This window comes from Arxiozyma heterogenica, assembly GCF_036370985.1.
Source record: "Arxiozyma heterogenica strain weizmannii chromosome Unknown scaffold_7, whole genome shotgun sequence".
Classification (NCBI taxonomy): domain Eukaryota; kingdom Fungi; phylum Ascomycota; class Saccharomycetes; order Saccharomycetales; family Saccharomycetaceae; genus Arxiozyma; species Arxiozyma heterogenica.
Window position 1 is genome coordinate 534,191 of NW_027042660.1, and position 20,358 is coordinate 554,548.

At 30.1% G+C, this 20,358-nt stretch overlaps 6 protein-coding genes and 3 non-coding genes across 9 annotated transcripts; 5 read left to right on the forward strand and 4 right to left on the reverse strand.

Annotated features, from left to right (window-relative positions):
- Nucleotides 1-273: 273 nt before the first annotated feature.
- SNX4 (Snx4p) lies at nt 274-1,662 on the forward strand (the record flags this gene model as incomplete). The annotated part of the gene is made up of 1 exon (XM_064861363.1): nt 274-1,662. One exon carries the CDS (start codon nt 274-276, stop codon nt 1,660-1,662), a length of 1,389 nt encoding a protein of 462 aa, XP_064717040.1.
- Nucleotides 1,663-1,913: 251 nt separating this feature from the next.
- On the reverse strand, nt 1,914-2,690 carry TAD2 (tRNA(adenine34) deaminase; the record flags this gene model as incomplete). Its single annotated transcript, XM_064861364.1, has 1 exon — nt 1,914-2,690. One exon carries the CDS (start codon nt 2,688-2,690, stop codon nt 1,914-1,916), a length of 777 nt encoding a protein of 258 aa, XP_064717041.1.
- A 1,158-nt stretch (nt 2,691-3,848) lies between these two features.
- Nucleotides 3,849-5,900, forward strand: KAR2 (Hsp70 family ATPase KAR2; the record flags this gene model as incomplete). Its single annotated transcript, XM_064861365.1, has 1 exon — nt 3,849-5,900. One exon carries the CDS (start codon nt 3,849-3,851, stop codon nt 5,898-5,900), a length of 2,052 nt encoding a protein of 683 aa, XP_064717042.1.
- A 443-nt stretch (nt 5,901-6,343) lies between these two features.
- On the forward strand, nt 6,344-8,632 carry HCA4 (RNA-dependent ATPase HCA4; the record flags this gene model as incomplete). Its single annotated transcript, XM_064861366.1, has 1 exon — nt 6,344-8,632. One exon carries the CDS (start codon nt 6,344-6,346, stop codon nt 8,630-8,632), a length of 2,289 nt encoding a protein of 762 aa, XP_064717043.1.
- A 137-nt stretch (nt 8,633-8,769) lies between these two features.
- VPS53 (Vps53p) lies at nt 8,770-11,094 on the reverse strand (the record flags this gene model as incomplete). The annotated part of the gene is made up of 1 exon (XM_064861367.1): nt 8,770-11,094. The coding sequence occupies one exon, from the start codon at nt 11,092-11,094 to the stop codon at nt 8,770-8,772; it is 2,325 nt and encodes a 774-aa protein (XP_064717044.1).
- Nucleotides 11,095-12,533: 1,439 nt separating this feature from the next.
- Nucleotides 12,534-17,588, reverse strand: NUP192 (Nup192p; the record flags this gene model as incomplete). The annotated part of the gene is made up of 1 exon (XM_064861368.1): nt 12,534-17,588. The coding sequence occupies one exon, from the start codon at nt 17,586-17,588 to the stop codon at nt 12,534-12,536; it is 5,055 nt and encodes a 1,684-aa protein (XP_064717045.1).
- Nucleotides 17,589-18,330: 742 nt separating this feature from the next.
- PWA37_004902 lies at nt 18,331-18,403 on the reverse strand. Its single transcript has one exon. It is a non-coding gene; the product is annotated as a tRNA-Glu (tRNA).
- Nucleotides 18,404-19,530: 1,127 nt separating this feature from the next.
- Nucleotides 19,531-19,603, forward strand: PWA37_004903. Its single transcript has one exon. It is a non-coding gene; the product is annotated as a tRNA-Arg (tRNA).
- Nucleotides 19,604-19,618: 15 nt separating this feature from the next.
- PWA37_004904 lies at nt 19,619-19,690 on the forward strand. Its single transcript has one exon. It is a non-coding gene; the product is annotated as a tRNA-Asp (tRNA).
- Nucleotides 19,691-20,358: the final 668 nt, after the last annotated feature.

The following is a 20,358-nucleotide window of genomic DNA, read 5'->3' on the forward strand; positions in this document are numbered from 1 at the left end:
TATCGTTCATATGTACTTTGATATTCGAAGTTTTGGCTAAAAAATTCCCGGTTTATTTTTGCTTATTTTTTTGTATCTACCTATCTAATTCTGAAAAATAGTTAAGGGTAAAATCAATCAATAAAAATATAAAAAGAAGAAGTAACAGATGAAACAAAAATTCCGTCTTTCAGGTAATGTAACTCTTCACAGACGATTTCAAGCAAGAAATAGAATAAAGCTCTTTGTATATTACGGCCTGTTACCAAAAAGTTACAGTTGCAAGTAATCTCAATGACAGAACCTAGTAATGCGTCACATAAAACACCCATAAAACAAGATATTTCTAATACCAACGAGAATAGTCAAGATTGTGATATTTTATCAATCAGAAACAATAAATCTAAAACAAAATATATTCTAGAAGTAAGGGTCTCCGATCCTCAAAAAATACATGGTGATCGTGGATCATCTGGATCATATGTGAGCTACCAGATATCAACTAAGACAAATAATCCTTCTTATCACACTTCTAATTTTAAAAACAATCAGGACACCACCAAAGTGGATTATGATATGGACAAAATTATTGTTGTGCATAGAAGATATAGTGATTTACTATTATTACAGGAAATATTATACAATGACCATCCCACCTGTATAATTCCACCGTTGCCAGACAAGAAAGTTTTCCAATATATTGCAGGTGATAGATTTAGTCAACGATTCACTCAAAAAAGATGCCACAGTCTTCAAAAATTTTTAAGACGTATTGCATGCCATCCAATTCTATCTGAATCAAATGTTTTACGAATGTTTTTGACGAGTGATGATTGGGAAGCATACAAAAAAAATTTGGCCAAAGTGTTACCTAGTACTAAGGAAGAAGTTACAGATTCATTCATGAATGCTTTCAAATCGGTTCATAATCAGAGTGAAGAATTTGTTGAGGTTAAGGAAAAAAATGACAGGTTGAACCACACTATTATCAAGTTAGATAAAATTTTTCATAAGATTATCAAAAAAAATGATTTCATATCTGAGGATTTTAGTAAATTGGGAACAAATTTACAGGAGTTGAATGATCTAATTAAACGCAATCAAGAGTCCGGAGAATGTAACATAAATGATAGTAATGATGAAAAGTTGTCACAAAATTTAAAAAGTTTTACGAATGGAATTATTCAATTATCCTATGGATTAAGTGATTTGAACAAATATCTAGATTATGAATATGTAGTTGATTTAAAAAGTTTAGAACATTTTATTGACAGTATGAGGCAATTGGTAAAATTGAAAGATCAAAAACAAATTGATTATGAAGAATTAAATGAGTATTTAACCAAAGCAGTTAAAATGAGAGATAATTTAATATCCGGGTATGGTGGAACGAATTTTTTTACTAACAAATTAGAAGAGATGGCAGGCATTAATCAAGAATCTGTGCGCCGTGAAAAAATTAATAAGTTGGAAAATAAAATCAATTCTCTAAATAATGAATTAGAAAGTGCTAAAAAAATAGCAGATGCATTCGAAAAAGAAACATTAAAAGAAATCAAATTATTCGAGGAAACAAAAACAAAGGAGCTAAAGGAATCACTTGGAAGCCTTGCAGATAATCACATAAAATTCTATGAAAAAATGCTAGAAACATGGACCGAAATTGATGCAAATTTAAAATAATAGCCTATAATAAAACTTATTTTGATTTGCAATATTTATTTAGGTGCAAAAGGTTTGCATAGTCACAAAACTAAATGATTGTTTCATACCTGACCAAATAAAATTTTATGATATTGCTATTTAATACATAAATAAATAGATGACAAAAAGAAAAGTTACGTCTATATCTAAATGTTGGTTATTTGTTTTTCATATGACATTTAGAATATACGTGTAGTTTGTCATTGTAAAACAAGACGATCAATATCATTCTATATTTTCAGTTTCTTATTTTCCTTCTGTTTAAATTGCTTTATTTCCTTTTTTATGTCCCTTACAATAGAGTCATAATGTGAATCAATTAAATCCCAATCAATACTTTTATAATCTTCTAAATCAGTCATTGAATCATAATTTCTCAAATTATTTAAACCAAATTCTTGACCAAATAATTTTCTATCCATATATTGAGACCAATTAATGTTTGGAAAGTTTTTTGTATCTAAATTTCTATCCAGTTTAGCTCTAGGATTTGGAGATCTTTTATTCTCTTTAACATAAAAATATCTTAATAACATTATGGCTTCACGTCTATATAGGCCGGGAATAGATTTTTGTTGAAAAATGGAACCGTCATATCCCAATGTTGACATATTGTTATTTATAGACAGTACAGTACCATTACCCCCGAATCGATCGTTGCCACAACCGTAGTAGATTTTATGTATACGTAGTTGTTTTAATGCAGATGCGCACATTATACATGGTTCCACAGTCACATAAACAATGCAGTTTGAACAAAACTCAGCAAACCCTTTATGATCATTGGAGAATCTCAATTTAATTTGTTCTATAGCCATAAATTCTGCATGGGCAATACCATTCAACGAATTATTTGTATCGTTCATACCATATGCTACGATTTGATTTGTTATTTTATCTACAAATATACATGCTACAGGTGTTTCACCTTTATCTAATGCATATTTTGCAAGTTTAACCGCTGTAGCCATGTGTTCTTTATGTGTCATTATTGTTTCCCATGTCATTGTAAGTTTTTACAGTTCGTCTTCTTTCCTATTTTAATATTCAAGTTCCAGTTTATTACAAGCCTCTGCCAAGGAAATGTTGTCCTTAAAACGCATATATTAAAAGAGGTTTATTTACTGTATAAATAATATCATCTCCAAGATAAGGACTAAATGTGGAAAAGAAGAAATTTATGCATATATGTCAATTTTCTACTAACAAAATAATGCTTGATAATTAAAGAATCTCTATTCCTTAACCCTCCGCTTTTTTAGTTTTTTTTTTTATTATTTATTTATTTTCTTTTTCTTTTCAACAGAAAAAGAAAGCTGTGTTCTATACTACTAACTTTTAACAAGAACAACACCGAAAAGCCTCAGACACTCCTGTATATATTATTCTATTCGTTCAGTTATATACCCCGTATGGCTTGGAGATCTAGCAAAAAGACAAAAGTCTATAGCTTCTGGTAGAACCATACACGTATGCTCACATATGCCCGCTTGTTGTTATTATAACGTGTCATTATTTTCCTTTTTGTCTCCCGTTTTCTTTTTTCTAGAAGTTTCTTGTCGCTTAACACGAGGTATTTTGTGTCGAATTTGAGATTTCAGGAATTTCTTTTCGTTTCTTTTCGTTTCTTTTCGTTTCTTTTTTTTTGTCTTTGTCTTTGTTTTTGTTCCCTTGAAAAAAAAAATGATGAGTTGTTCAAAAAGAAAAAAAAAATTAATTTGTACTTTTTTTTTTTGGTACACGAAAAATTTTGTGCAATCGAACACAAACACAAACACACAAACGTATTTATTTATATACATATATATATATATATATATATACAGGAAAACACGTCCTTAACCACAATTAGTACGACAATTGAGAATTATCCCGTTTCCTAGCCTCTTTCTTGGACGAAGTTTTTTTTTTTTCCACAAACATCCTTGTTTCTTTTCTAAAACGTTTCGACTCGTGAGCCTCTTTTTACTTAATCTTTCCATCCTTTTACTTTTGTAATCCTTTTCATATAAGACTTGATGAATTGGATATACTTGTTTTATTGAATTCGATTACATAGTACACACAGAAATTGAAGAAGAAGATAAAATAGATAAAGAAAATAAAAAAGAAAAACGATAAAAAACATAGTATATATTAATATAAAAAGAAAAAAGAATATAAATATGTTTTTTAATAGGACACACACTTCGAAATGGCTGGTTCCATTATCAGTCCTTTGCTATGTATTATTTTTGGTGGTTCTTCCCCTAAATGGTGGTAATAAGACTTCTAACTTCTTAGTACGTGCAGATGACGCTACTAATTATGGAACTGTTATTGGTATTGATTTGGGTACCACGTATTCTTGTGTTGCAGTTATGAAAAATGGTAAGACCGAGATTTTGGCTAACGAACAAGGTAATAGAATTACACCATCCTACGTTGCATTTACCGACGAAGAAAGACTTATTGGTGATGCAGCAAAGAATCAAATTGCTTCAAATCCTCATAACACTGTTTTTGACATCAAAAGATTAATTGGGTTGAAATATAATGATAGATCTGTCCAAAGAGATATCAAACATTTACCATTCAAAGTTGTTAATAAGGATGGTAAACCAGCTGTTGAAGTCACTGTCAAAGGTGAAAAGAAAGTGTTTACCCCGGAAGAAATCTCTGGTATGATTTTAGGTAAAATGAAACAGATTGCTGAGGACTATCTAGGACACAAAGTCACTCATGCTGTTGTTACTGTGCCAGCATACTTTAATGATGCCCAAAGACAAGCTACTAAGGATGCTGGTACCATTGCTGGTCTAAACATTTTAAGAATTGTTAACGAACCAACAGCAGCAGCAATTGCATACGGTTTAGATAAGGATAAGAAAGAACACCAAATTATTGTTTATGACTTAGGTGGTGGTACTTTTGATGTTTCCTTATTATCTATTGAAAATGGTGTCTTTGAAGTACAAGCTACTTCTGGTGATACACACTTAGGTGGTGAAGATTTCGATTATAAGATTGTCCGTCAATTGATCAAAGTCTTTAAGAAGAAACATGGTATTGATGTAAGTGATAATAATAAAGCTTTGGCCAAGTTAAAGAGAGAAGCTGAAAAGGCTAAACGTGCTTTATCTAGCCAAATGTCCACACGTATTGAAATTGATTCTTTTGTGGATGGTATTGACTTAAGTGAAACTTTAACAAGAGCTAAATTTGAAGAGTTAAACTTGGATCTTTTCAAAAAGACTTTAAAACCTGTCCAAAAAGTATTGGAAGATGCTGGTTTAGATAAGAAGGATATTGATGATATTGTACTTGTTGGTGGTTCTACTAGAATCCCCAAGGTTCAACAATTATTAGAAAGTTACTTCGGTGGTAAAAAGGCATCTAAAGGTATCAATCCTGACGAAGCTGTTGCTTATGGTGCAGCTGTTCAAGCAGGTGTTCTATCTGGTGAAGAAGGTGTTGAAGATATCGTCTTATTAGATGTTAATGCTTTGACTTTGGGTATCGAAACTACCGGTGGTGTCATGACTCCATTAATTAAGAGAAATACAGCTATCCCAACTAAGAAGTCACAAATTTTCTCTACTGCTGTTGATAATCAACCAACAGTTATGATTCAAGTTTTTGAGGGTGAAAGAGCAATGTCTAAAGACAACAATTTGTTAGGTAAATTTGAATTAACTGGTATTCCTCCTGCTCCAAGAGGTGTTCCTCAAATCGAAGTTACCTTCGCTTTAGATGCTAATGGTATTTTAACCGTCTCCGCAACTGACAAAGGTACTGGTAAATCTGAATCTATTACAATCACTAACGACAAAGGTAGATTGTCTAAAGAAGAGATTGAAAGAATGGTCGAAGAAGCTGAAAAATATGCCTCTGAGGATGCAAGTTTCAAAGCCAAGGTCGAAGCTAGAAACAAGTTAGAAAACTATGCTCATTCTTTAAAGAATCAAGTTAATGGAGAATTAAGTGACAAATTAGAAGAAGATGATAAAACTACATTACTAGATGCTGTCAGTGACGTTCTAGAATGGTTGGATGACAACTTTGACACTGCTCTTGCAGAAGACTTTGAGGAGAAATTCGAAGGATTATCCAAAGTTGCATTCCCAATAACTTCTAAATTATATGGTGCCAACGGTGAGGGTGCATCTTCTGGCGTCTATGATGAAGATGAGGATGAAGATGATGACAGTGATTACTTCGAACATGATGAATTGTGATTACTCCTCTTATGGTTGTCAAATTCAAGCCTCTTACAACAAAACTCCGTAAATATCTAACAGTTTAGATATACTAGAAGTAACTTCTTGCTATATAGGAATTTCATACATTTGTTAATATAGAATGTTTTAAAATCATCATTATAATAACATGTTTCATAATATTTTTTCGGTCTATGTGATGTGCCTATTACTGTGATACGCGATTTATTCACGAATCGCAATATTTCTTTTTCTTTTGAATTTTCACTTGAAGAAAAATAAGACTTAAAAATTTTTTTTATTGTAATTTTTTTTTTCCATCAGGTAAAAAAAATCGATGAGATAAACTTTGGTACTTCTGTATAAGAGTTTGTGAGACTCTACAGTACACTATGTTACTCTCACAATATCCACTTATATAGGTTATAGTTGGAGACACTATATCACAAAAGTTGTTAAAAATGGCAAGAAAAGGGAAACTAACAACTGCTCAACGTAAGCAACAGCGTAAGGAAGAAGATAGATATATCCAAGATTTAATTACAAGGACTCAGGAATACGATCCGAAAACCTCAAAAGCTACCTTTTTTAAAGATTTACCAATTAGTAAAAATGTACTGAAAGGCTTAAACCAATCTGCATTTGTGAAAATGACAGATATTCAAAAGGAAGCTATTCCTGTAGCTTTGAAAGGTTATGATGTGCTAGGTGCTGCTAAAACAGGTTCTGGGAAAACTTTGGCTTTTTTAGTGCCAATTTTAGAAAAATTATATCGTGAAAAATGGACTGAGTTTGATGGTCTTGGTGCGTTGGTCATATCTCCAACTAGAGAATTAGCAATGCAAATTTATGAAGTCTTAACAAAGATTGGTGCTCATATGTCATTTTCTGCTGGGCTGGTTATTGGTGGTAAAGATGTGAAATTTGAATCTGAGAGAATTTCGAAAATTAATATTTTAATCGGGACTCCAGGGAGAATTTTACAACATATGGATCAAGCAATTGGTTTGACAACCTCTAATCTTCAAATGCTTGTTTTGGACGAGGCAGATAGATGTCTCGACATGGGGTTCAAAAATACTCTAGATGCTATTGTTAGTAATTTACCTCTTACAAGACAAACTCTTTTGTTTTCAGCTACACAACCAAACTCCCTTTCAGAATTGGCAAGATTGTCTTTAACAGATTACAAAATGGTAGGTACCTTAGATACTGTAAGTAATGGTTCCATAGGGGCAGCTACGCCTTCTACTTTACAACAATCATTTATTGAAGTTGCATTACCGGATAAATTAGATATACTATTCAGTTTCATTAAATCCCATTTAAAGTCGAAGATGATTGTATTCTTGTCCAGTTCAAAACAGGTACATTTTGTTTATGAAACATTTAGAAAAATGCAACCAGGTATTTCACTGTTACATCTTCATGGCAGACAGAAACAAACAGCAAGAACAGAAACTCTTGATAAGTTCAGTCGTGCTCAACAGGTATGTCTATTTGCAACAGATGTTGTTGCAAGGGGTATTGATTTTCCAGCAGTTGACTGGGTTGTTCAAGTTGACTGTCCTGAAGACACAGATACATATATTCATAGGGTAGGCAGATCTGCTCGTTACGGGAAAAACGGTAAGTCACTTATCATGTTAACTCCTCAAGAATGTAATGTATTCTTATCAAGATTAAAGAATAAGAATATAGAGCCAAATAAATTAACTATTAAACAATCTAAAAAGAAGTCTATCAAATCACAATTACAATCATTACTATTCAAAGATCCAGAATTAAAGTACCTAGCCCAAAAGGCTTTTATTTCTTATATTAGATCCGTATATATTCAAAAAGATAAAGAAGTCTTTAGATTTGACGAATTACCAACAGAAGAGTTCGCACATTCACTAGGTCTTCCTGGTGCTCCAAAAATTAAAATCAAGGGTATGAAGGCCATTGAACGTGCTAAGAAATTAAAGAATACTTCAAGATCTCTATTATCTTTAGCTAATACAAACGAAGATGGAGAACTTGAAAAGGATACTAAAGTTGTTAGAACAAAAATTGATAAAATGTTTGAACGTAAAAATCAAACTGTGCTAAGTGAACATTATTTAAACATTACCAAGTCTACCGCAAATGATGAAGATGAAGATGATTTTATGCAGATTAAACGTGTTGATCATGCACTAAATGAGGAAGAACTTCCTGATTTGACTGCACCAATCTCTAAAAGAGCACAAAGAAGAGCTTTATCTAAAAAAGCTTCCATTTCAACAAAAGGAAATGCTACAAAACTCGTATTTGATGATGACGGTGTTTCTCATCCAGTTTATGAACTAGAAGGTGAGGAAGACTTCCACAAGAGGGGAACAGCAGAAGAACAAAAGAAAGAGTTTATCATTAAGGAGTCCGAAGTAATGTCCAAAATGGATGTAATCGATAAGCAGATAGCTAAGGAAAAAAAGCAGGAGAGAAAGAGAAAAAGATTAGAGGCTATGAGAAAAGAGATGGAAAGAGAAATGGCAAATGAATCAGACTATGAAGAACCAGTGGTCTATTTAGGTACTGGTAATTTGAGTGATGATATGCATGATTATGATTCGGATGAAGAGCAGAAATTTAAGAGACCTAGGATCACTGAATCTGTGGCTGAATCAGATTCTGCCTCTGATGATAACAACGATATTATTGAGGTAACAGAACCTCAAACTTTGGAAGATTTAGAGTCTTTGACTTCCAGATTAATTCAAGGCTGACCTGAGCAATAGAGTAGTTTCTTTCGTTATCTACATATTTATAGACGTGCATTATATAAAATATTTTCAAAATTTAAATTGATCAAAAACACTTCGAAAATTAAGACACTCACACCCAATGATAGAACCTAATATATCTACTTATTAGCTTGTACGGATAGTTCAAGATTACCTCTAACAAAATCCTTCCATATTGAATCTTGAATTCTTTTTAGATTTGTTTCATATCGAGTAATATTCTTCAAATTCCACTTATACACAAACAAATCATTTTCTCCTGTTGTATTAACTTCCCTCCATATTTGAAAGGATTGCCAATGTTCTTTCCATAAATTGATATCCCAGGGAGCCCCTTTTAAAGAAAAAGTAAATGCCCATACTAATGGATTTTTATTTTGAGAGGTCAATCTTGCATATGTAGTAACATAATCGTTTGATGAAGTTATTGGTACCACCAGTAGTTTAAAAAAGGCCAGTAACACGTCTAGATTTTTTTCTATATGTTTTTGTGTCCACTTATAAGATGACTTAGTATTTGAATTAGAATTGACTATGTTCTCAGCCAATAGATTTAGTATACTCCGTAATAATTCAATATCTAATAACAATTGTTCTCCAATATTAACAACCTGTTTGATATCAAAAGATCGTCTTTTACTTAACTCACCAAAAGGTGGAAGGGGTTGCAAAAGTCTTACAACACATTCAACATATGTAGATGTTAAGGAATCGATGAAATTATTCAAAAAATTCCATTTGTATACATCTCTGTTCAATAATGTGATGGTTTCTTGTAGACAACTCTTATATGGTTCATTACTTGAGGGATTTGAAAAAGTTAGTATTTTCTTCAATGTTACCATATATCTACTGTAATCTTCAACAGTAATATGAGCCCAATCAGTATTATCAAACTCTTTAGTTACAAAAGATAAATCCATGTGAATAGTTTTTTTAAGAAGAAAACTATTACACTTTGAAAGTAGCTCATCATAAAAATCTTTAGCTTTAATAAAAGGATCAGAAACACCTCTTGCATTAGAACTAAATATAGATAATTTTTCTTCTAGCTGATCAATAGTGGTTGAACAATAATCACAAGTATTTACTAACAATACTGTATATTTGATTATATTATGCTGTTCCTTTGAAACTGAGTCATCTACAACATATAAAGGTTTTAAAATTTTGTTTAAATATTCTGTCAGCCATTTTGCAAAAAAATTTGATAGAGATATTAAAATAGATTCATTTTTACTTTCGCCTACCAACTCTAAAGTTTCTGTTAGGATATTTCTGTATGTTCTGAAAAGGTCTGCACTTGAAGGAACTACTAAAGAGTCCGAAGAGTCTGAAGGCATCTTGACTTCACTCATATAAGACAGTAGTTTCTTTTCCATAATCTCATCTTGATGCGATACCCATAATGATAAATATGGTTCAAATTGACTGCTTAACTTCTCCTCTTTACATTTATTAGAGAATCTTACATCAATATATTTTTCAAAATCTAAAGTTACTTGTAAGGACTGCATAAATAAGTCAATAGATGGTTTTTTGTATCCAAATTCTCTGTGTAATAAAACTTTTAAATCTTTTCTAGTCATTTGGTAAAATCTATTTGTCAATTGTAATGGAAGTTCCCATGAAGGTGAGAAGTAGGAAGCATGTTTTGAATTAAAATTGTTTAATAGTTTTTTGAAAAAAATAAAACGCCTGGATAAATTTTCTAAAGAACCTGCTTCATCATCTAACTGAAATATTTCTTTCAATTCATATAAGATCCTTTCCAGTAACCAATCAATAATTTCCTTTTTTGTGTTTTCTTCAGAGTTTATCAATTCACATGCGCCATCTCTTGACTGTTTTTCTAGAGTTTCATTTATTTGTACATTAGTATCAAGTACCTGTATAAACAATTTTTTTATATTTTTATTAATATTTGATTTCAAAATCCATATAGAAATAAGCATTTTATTGACCACGTCAACAGATTTAAATGGACCGAATGTGTTTTCTGTTAACGAACACATAATTTTATATGGAGAAACCATTTCTATATATGCCGATTTTTGTAGCAATTGTTTGCATTCAAAATAATTATCTACTAATATTTTGAAATTTTGAAAAAACTTCAAAGTTTGGAGTAAATTATGCTTTGCATTATCTAAATGAGAAATTCCCTCAGTTAATGTTTTAATTGTAGTTTCTGTTTTTTTAGCTTTGTCCTTAGTTTTTTTATACTTGATCAATGCGTTGTTAAGTATAGTAGTTTCTGAAAATTCAGTTGTATGATCTTGGAAGGATGATATAGTCTTATTCTGCTTTATAATATCGTTTAAATGATTTTTGTATTTATTGGTCAGCAATATTGTATTGTTAATATTATCTAATGAGGTCTTATTCAAAAAGATTGAAGCGATGTCATCCAAGGGTTTATAATCAATTGTAGAGAGATTCATGCTTAAAATTTCTAATTTATAATTGGTGACCTATGCCATTATCTGACAGCAAAGAAAGTATGTTATATACTTGTATTATTTCAGATGTTTTTTGTACTCCTTTGCAACTTTTAAGTTTTAGGCATAATTTTATCCTTTATTTTATATAATTGACAGTTTAGGTGAAACATGCTTATGCTTCTTACTTTTTTTTTTTCAGAGATATTTAGTGAAAACCAATGCGGAATTGTTAGTCTTAAGGCGAAGTTACTTTTCCGGATAAAAAAGCATCTCTTTCAAAAACTTGTTGATCTAATTTATACCTATGTAACAATACTTCACTAATCTTTGCTTAATGAATTTCGTAGAAAGATAATAGTGTTTCTACAATTTGTTACCAAATTACTAGAGAAACTACGTACTTATAAAGATAGTCATATGTTATATATTATACTGTTCTTATAGTGTCGATAAATAGTGTAATTCGGATATCTTTCAGATAATATGATACTTTAAGATTATTATCAACTTTGAAATTTAGCAAACATGATAAATCTTTTATCTATACTTTATTAGATATGTCTACCAAATTGTATTAATAAGTTACAATTGGAATTTTACCATGATTTAATGAAGTATATTCAGACTCACTTTGTTTGAATTAAACTCTATTTTCAGAAGTCTTCTGTAATTACTTTTACACTAAAATAAATTAACACAGCTTTGTATATTTATTTATTGTATATTATAATGCAAGAAAGCTTTTTTCTTTTCTTTTTTTTATGAATGATTGATCAATATAATTATATAAACTAAAGCTTTGTTTTTTTACATATCGATTGTTCGCAAAACAGAAGTGTATTATTGGTATGTCGCCATAGAGGAAGAAACGATGTTTTCAAATTTTCAATCTGTAATTTTATTCACTTTATTTAGAAAGTAATATAATTAAAGTAGTAATATCCAATAATATATTCTGGTTTTACTATATTTATGATCAATCTATACCATTACTAGTCGTTGTATAAAATTTGAACACATTCGATTTCTGAACTTTTGCTTTCATGATTTCTAAAAAGTCGTGAGATTATGCTAGGATTAAAATTTTTTATTTAGTCTTTAAATTCAAATATATCCTTGATTAACGTATATAGTTATATGCATGTGTTAGTGGGCAAGCTATTAGATGAAAATAAAATTTCTTCTTACAATGTCCTGTTTTTAAAAATACAGAAAGTATGTAATTCACTTTCACATAAAGTTGTTTTTTTTTTTTTTTTTTTTTTTTTTTTTTTTTGACTTTTATTTAACAAAGAACCTAGTTGTATTGTATCAGCTCTCTGAGCAGACTTAAAATAAGCTAAACTATATAAAACACATGAATCATTATATTTGGATGTAAATTTTTTAATATATTTATGTACTTATAAGTTAATTCACACTAGTCCTTAACACATATATTAGATATTTTTTTCACCATAATAGCCGGTCATTGAACATAATAATACAATTAGCTTAATTAACTCCCCTGGAGACTGTTCTTGTCTTATAGTCTCTGTTTCCTCTAGAGTGTCATATTTAAATACACTTATTAATAGCTTCTCGAAAGAAGCCAATAATACTCTTACAGATCTGATCACTTCGTAATTTTGGTTGCCTGCATTTATTAATATAACAACTAACAATTGAAAGATTGGAATAAGTAGTTCTTTTAAAGAAATATTATTATTAGAATATATTCTTAGTTTTCTTTCATCCAGAGTAATTTCCACAATACCTGATTTCTGCAAGGATTTATTCTCTGCTATAACCCTTAGTCCTAAATCAGGATCTACTTGCAAAAATTTGATCTCTCCTATTACTTTGAGAAGCTTATTTTGAATGATACATTTGACACCATTTTTTGTTTCAGAAATATGCAAAAGAAGATAAATAATAGCTTTAAAAGCAGTAATTTCATGTAGGAAGTTATCAATCTCAATTGGCTCCGCTTTTGAACCCATTAAAACATCGACATTCTTTAATGTACAAATAATTAAATGAAGTTGACTATTCTTTATTAAGGAATCTACAATAATATTTTCTTTATTGGACTTAGCAACTTTAATCAATGAATCTAATAAAAATAATGCAGTAATACGACTCGTACCCTCCCCGTAAATAATATCATTACAAATAACTTCCACAAATCTTTCACTCTGAACTCTTAGACTCTGTAAAATATCACCTGCAAATGTTTGATCGTTTAACACCCTAATTAAATATTGGTTAGCAAGAACATAAAAGTCAGCTCTTAAAGGTATGGATGATAATGGCGATGTGATGCCATGAATACAGACTTTGAATAAGTTTTGCAGGCGACCATCTAATAAGTCTTTTTGATTAATTGTAAGACGATCTTGATTATAGATATCATACAAAAATACTACTAATGATACTAGATCTTCGGATAAACGAATATCAAACTCGACATAATCATTAATTTTGGGAATTATGATGCTAAATATTTCGAGGATAAAGTTTGAACGTTTCAGTGGTCCCAATTTTCCATCAGAAACCAATATTTGAACCAACTGAGCCCATGAGTGCAAAATGGAAAATTGCAGATCGTTTAGCTTTGAATCACTAACAAAAGTAATAATATGCTGTCTTAGGTTTCTATAACTTTCATTGTATATACCAGTATTTTTTTCCTCTTTATTTGTTGATGTTAAGTTAGATTTTGTAGAAGATAGTTGTTGTGATTGATTTCCCAAGGACAACAGTCTGTCTATGTTGTCCATTTCAAATACATTCTCATTACACCTTTTTGCTAATTTGATTGTTGTTAAATCGATTGATAATTCAGATAGGTATGAATCAACACCAGCTAAATTTCTATCAATTTTAATATTCTTATAACCTAGACTATTTAAAAAGGAAAATATTTTGGCTGAATACATTGTGTTAGAAATTAATAAATCAATATAGGAAAGAAGTTGTGAACTAGTACCAAAAGATGACACTCTATGGATAAATAAACTTAAATATTGAATCAAATAATTTCTGTAACTTAAAAATGAGAATAACGCACCGATAGATGGCGAATTAATAAATTTATTGGCAAAATCAACAGAAGAAGGTTGGAATAATTGACTCTCCCATCTAGTGTACTTTGTAATAGATAAATCAACACCTACAATAGTTTCAAAGAAACCATATTGTAATAATACATCTAAAACAATTCGTGAAGTTGTTGGATTACGACATAGCTTTAGCAATATTTCCATGCAAATGCATGCCAATCTCATTGGAGCATAACTTACGTTAGCAGAGTCTATTTCTTCTAATGATGTTTGTAGGACATATAAGATAGTCCTAAATAATGAAGTTCCAGATGCAATAAATGTGGGAAAATTAGGACCAAGAGATAATATGTTAGATACATGAAAACCCAAAAGAAAATGTGATACAGTAATTGACGAGTCAGTATAAGATAAATTGTGGTTTAAAAATTCCAAAATTTCAATCTTCATATTTAGTGCATCTTCTGAGTCAATGGTAGATTCTAATTGGAAAATAAATGAGTCCTTTATTTTGGCAGATTCATCAACTGCATCCAGCATTACCAACAATTTGCTTTGATTATATACTTGGGATGACTTATATGTGTATTTCATAGCAATTTTATTGAGGATGGCAACTGATTTAGATGAGATACTATAATTTTTATATCCAACATAAAGTCCCAAATGAGCAATTATATCTAAGTTAAAAAAAACTGCATCGTAGAAAGAACGTAACCCGTGTGTACCAAATTCTTTAGGAAGTACATAATCTGTATTGTGATACTTTTTTACAATTGGAACTAATTCTTCAATATAGGTATCTTGGAATTCTAAAATATTGTATATGATATTTAACACATAATCTATTAATTTCATTGATGAATATGGTACGTTAGATTCAAAAAATGAATCTCCTTTATCGGATCGAAGAATATCAAATAATCCCTTATATACTGATTCCTCTAATAAATAATTTAAGACAACAGTAGCAGGAGATTCTTGAACATAGGTAAAAAAATCTGATGTAACAACTAACTTGTCAAGGTTAATATTTATGGTAGAGGAGTTCATAATAATATAATTGTCAAATGATTCCAGTGCATATTTAAATGTTTCTAAAATAGGAAGCAGAATACCCTCTTTATAGGTTTTATCTATTATTTTTAAAGAAGGAACAAAAATTTGATGTATTATAAAATCAAAATATGGAACAATACCAACTTTTCTATAACCATGACCCAATTTTACTGGAAATTCTAACTTACCAAACGAATTATCATCACTTTGATTATTTTGGATTAGTTTTCTAAACAAGTGTAAAAACCCGAGAATCTCAGTAAAATTTGTAAAAGTAGACGAGAATGGAGCAATGTATGAAGTTGTATAATTATTAATTTTTGATCTTTTAAATATCATGGAGTCCAAAGCAAACCAAAATTTTGCTTTCTCCTTTGTTTCTCTTGGAGTCAAATTACTCAAGGTCTTAAGGCATGCGCCTATTAGAGGTGTATCCAGTCTAGAAAATTCAAATAATTTGTCAATAAATAAAGATGCTAAAGATGATCTAATGGAATTATCGACGTTATGTGCTACCGAACTAATTAATGTTAATAGAGATGATAACAATATATTTGATTCCTCATTCAGACCTACTTCAAGGGCTAGTGTCAAAGAATCTATCTCAGCTGATTCTAAGTTTTGGTTCCTTTGCTGTTCTAAATTATTAAACTTGTTGATTTTTTCAATATAATCTGTAAAATACTGAACAATTATTTTCCAAGATATTATATTATTGTCACCGAAATAATTAAATATCTGTGTTGCATTGTCATAACCATGTGAAAGACTTGATATCAACAAATAAAAACATGATCTCATAAGACTATCCGAACATTTGGCTGCCCATTCAATAAATCCATAGGAATTAGATTCTTTATTCTCTAAAAACTCCTTTGAGTATTCTGGTCTTAAAGTATAGAAGAAATATAGTGCAATAAAAAACCTTTCCAACTCAGCTTTTTCACAAATAATATCTAAATCTAGATCTTCACTAGAAAGTAATGAGTCCTCTTCAGCATCCTTAATCTTTGTTAAAAGGAATGCACAATCACTGATAATTGTTTGAAGTACATTATGGGTACTAAATAAAAAGAAAGAATCCATTTGTTCCGACAACTGAATGTTTTCAGGAGAGTATTGATTGGCTGTTATATCAACCTTAGAAAATATATTATTTACTGTTGTAGTATTTGCTAATGGTTTATTTATATTTATGTCAGTGTGGTTTATATTCATTATCTCATTTTGTTTGAAACTTTTATCATAATAACTTTCATCATCTAATAATTGTTTTGGAATTAATTTTGGAATATGTCTTTGCAAAAGGCTTCTAATATCGTAGTACAGATCAATACTCTTATCTTTTTCAATTAAAGAAGTGTCTGCTGTAATGGTTAACAGTTGTTCAAAAGCACCGTATTCAACAGCCAATCTCATAGGTTCATCAATATCGGTTTTAAAATCTAATGATTTCGTTCTTTCATTAGGTTTTGCTTTACACCATGAAATAAAAAATGTCAAAAATACAAAAATCAATAAAACTTTGATTGGCTTTAAGGAAATATCATCATCGGATTTTAAATCTTTCACAAATAGTAAATACAGATCTTTAACTTCCGATTCTTTGCTAAAAGTTTCTAAATTATTGAATGCTAAGAATAACGCCGGTAAGTAGTAGATTGTGAAATAATCGTTGACATCTAATTTTACAACATGTTCTATTATATTTAGTATAGATTGTTTATCTAAAAAGCATCCTAATTTGATTAAACCATATAGAATTTGTCCAAGAATATCATATTCTTTTAATAAAAATTCTCTTCTGAACTTAATAGTTTGATTAAAAAGGATGCCATTCTGCTCTAAAATTTGTGCTCGATTAATCATTTGTTTAATATCATTTAACTGACAATGAATTGATGTAAATGCAGGTAAGATATTGGATAGTAGAGTTGATTTGGAATCACTGAAAATAAGTTGATTGATAATATGATCATTTCGATCTAGACAATTAACAATATAAGATACAATTTGCAGTATATATTGTCTTCTCAAATAATATGCTGTCTTACCATTATTAATTAATAAAAGGCTATCATTTTTAGAATAGTCTGAGTCTGATAAATTCGAAAGCATTAATTCACAAGTAACAATTTCATCTAAATTTAGTTCATCGGATAATTTTATAGCTGAAACAATGAATTCTTGACTTAACTTGTATTCTGACCCATCACTAATTTTAATTTTACCTTTCTCTAGAATTGATCTACTTTCTTGATTTTTTGATTTATTGGCATTTAAATTTAAATTCTGAAGGTCACTCAAAACTTTTTGAAATACTGTTGAGTCAAAGGCATTATTTTGAATAGAGGCATACAATGTTTCAAATGGCAGGGAATTCCAAATCATTGTTGGATATGATGCAGTTTGGGAAGGAAAAAATATTATATTGTATTAAAAGAAGAGATCTATGTTTGAACTGTCTACTTGTTTCTTTTATCATTTTTTAGAAAGTGACTTTTTTTTTTGTCTTTTCAAATATTTTACTGTTTCGAAGAATTTTTCATTATTAAAAAATACATATTTGTTACCCGGACATTTTTAAAAATTTATCTTTTTTGGTTTTACTAAAATATAATGAAATGTACTACCGCATTCATTTATTATGAGAAAAGCGGGCTATATTACGTTGAAAAACTTATATAACTCAAAATACGGAACAAGCTAAAATAACAATTATTGTAAATCTCAAATACTCTTGATAATTATCTTTGTATATTGCGAAAAATATAGTGGTCTACTCTTACGTTATGAGGGGTATTATAACGCATTTGTAAACCAAATGACTAGCCTATGTGTTTTATTAATAATTGTTACTCCATTCATTATAGGTATCAGTGGATTTTGTATTAAAAGAAATAAAATAGTATTGTAATTTTTTGTCATTTACTACAGAAATGGATTTTTTTAAATTTTTAGTTCTAGTAGATTAGGGACACGGATATATAGATATAGAGGAATATTATATCTAGAGATATAGAAAAAGTTTATATTTTATATCTATCCAGCTGAGGTTTTATTATTATTTCAACAAGATTAACAGTTATCAAAAACACATAACCATCGGGGTTACCACAGTTGCAAAAAGGAAGCTCCGATGCGGGGAGTCGAACCCCGGTCTCCACGGTGAAAGCGTGATGTGATAGCCGTTACACTACATCGGAGGAATTCAATCGCCGTTTGTTGTAGATCAACCTTGGTATTATGATTATATATAAAAAACGATTAGGGTTGAAAAATATTGTTAGGGTTTTGTAATGGTTGTCAAGAAAAGTTCTAGTTTGGATTTATAGGACTTAGGGTTTGTTGATAAATCCCATGTGATTGTTGAATACTATGTAACAAAATGAAACATTCATGAAACATTAAATAGCTAATTAAGGAGAAATGTATCTACGGTGACAGTCGTTACAGAACCTCAAATAAGAAACTATCAACCCATAGTTCATATATAAAGGACCAGTATCTTGGTATCTAAATTTATATGTTTGGTTGATTTATAATTATATGTAGCACATTGTATAATACAAAAAAACAGAACAAGCAATAATGGTTTAATTCTCTTAGATATATATAACGTTCTTATATATTTGTTATTGCCCTTACTATTCGTTCAATAGTACTGTTAAAAAATTGGTGCTAAGTCCAAACTACAACACAATCTGTTGTGGAATAGAATAGTTATAACCATCAAGATTACATAAGATCCTGAATGAATCTAGAACCAATTAGTGTATTAATAAGCCATACATGTGCTACAACATTAGATGCTGCATAATAAAAAGATTGGATTACATAAGACCTTGGCAAATCTAGAATTTACCTATTGTTTTAGTAAGTCCCACGTGTATTACTAATCACCATGATTAGAGAATTGGGATGCAGTTCTAATCCAGTAGTGCACCTAAATTAATATAATAAATTTTAGGGTTGAATCAGTCAAGTCATTAATGTAGTAACCTGAATAATCGATCGAGCTCCAGAAAACATATAAAAGGACAACGTTTTCTGGAGATAAAAGATCATCTTCCATAACCGTTTCTTGTAAATAATTTATATATTATATATGAAAAAAAGAGAACAACAAGCAAGTAACAAGTCAAGTAACTTCGAATAAGTACATTAGCTCGATATAAGCCGCTTAATATATAAGACCGTTTTAGTAATTATACTATTGACTATAGTTGATTACTGTCTCGATTATTTGAATTACTATTAATATTATTTGCGCTTCCCTGGAATACACAAAGAACTTCACCACACCATACTACAACACAATCGCAGGTTCTGGGCTCGCGTGGCGTAATGGCAACGCGTCTGACTTCTAATCAGAAGATTCTGGGTTCGACCCCCAGCGTGAGTGCTCTTTTCCTTCTTTGTCCGTGATAGTTTAATGGTCAGAATGGACGCTTGTCGCGTGTCAGATCGGGGTTCAATTCCCCGTCGCGGAGTTTTTTTGCACCGTATTTGTAATAGATGAAAACTTATTACGAGAGATATACTCTTCTAGACGCGAAATTAGATAGATATAGCTTGAATTGTTGTCTATATATGACATATGAACTATACTCTACATAAAGAGTGAACTAATATACATAGATATACAGATAAACATAGTTATATAAACAAAATAAACGTGAAAAACAAGAGCGTCGTCGTCGACTAAGGAATCCACGAGATCGTTTATAGTGACATCAGGATTTCATATGTCACAATTTCTAGGCAAATGGCATCTATCCTTTATTCAATAGCAAGAAAACAACTATGAAATATTAAATCCCTAATTATATATATATATAGTTGTTGACTGGTTATAATTTCAATTTTTACTTATTTTAATATAATATTTATTATCAGTATTTTTCAGATACCTTGCTTTTTTGAGTACAGTGTATTTGGTTCCACGAATTGAATTGTCATAATTTTTGTTTCTAATTCTGTGTTTCATCTTAACACGTTTATTCTTTGTGAGAAAATTTTTTTTACAAAAAAAAAGGTAAAGGAGGAATAGATAAAAAAACAATTTGAAACAAGTAGTAAATTGTAATATAAATAGATATATTACAACCTTAGTTGCAAATAAATAAGAAGGAAGATATATACCAAATATTTACCCACA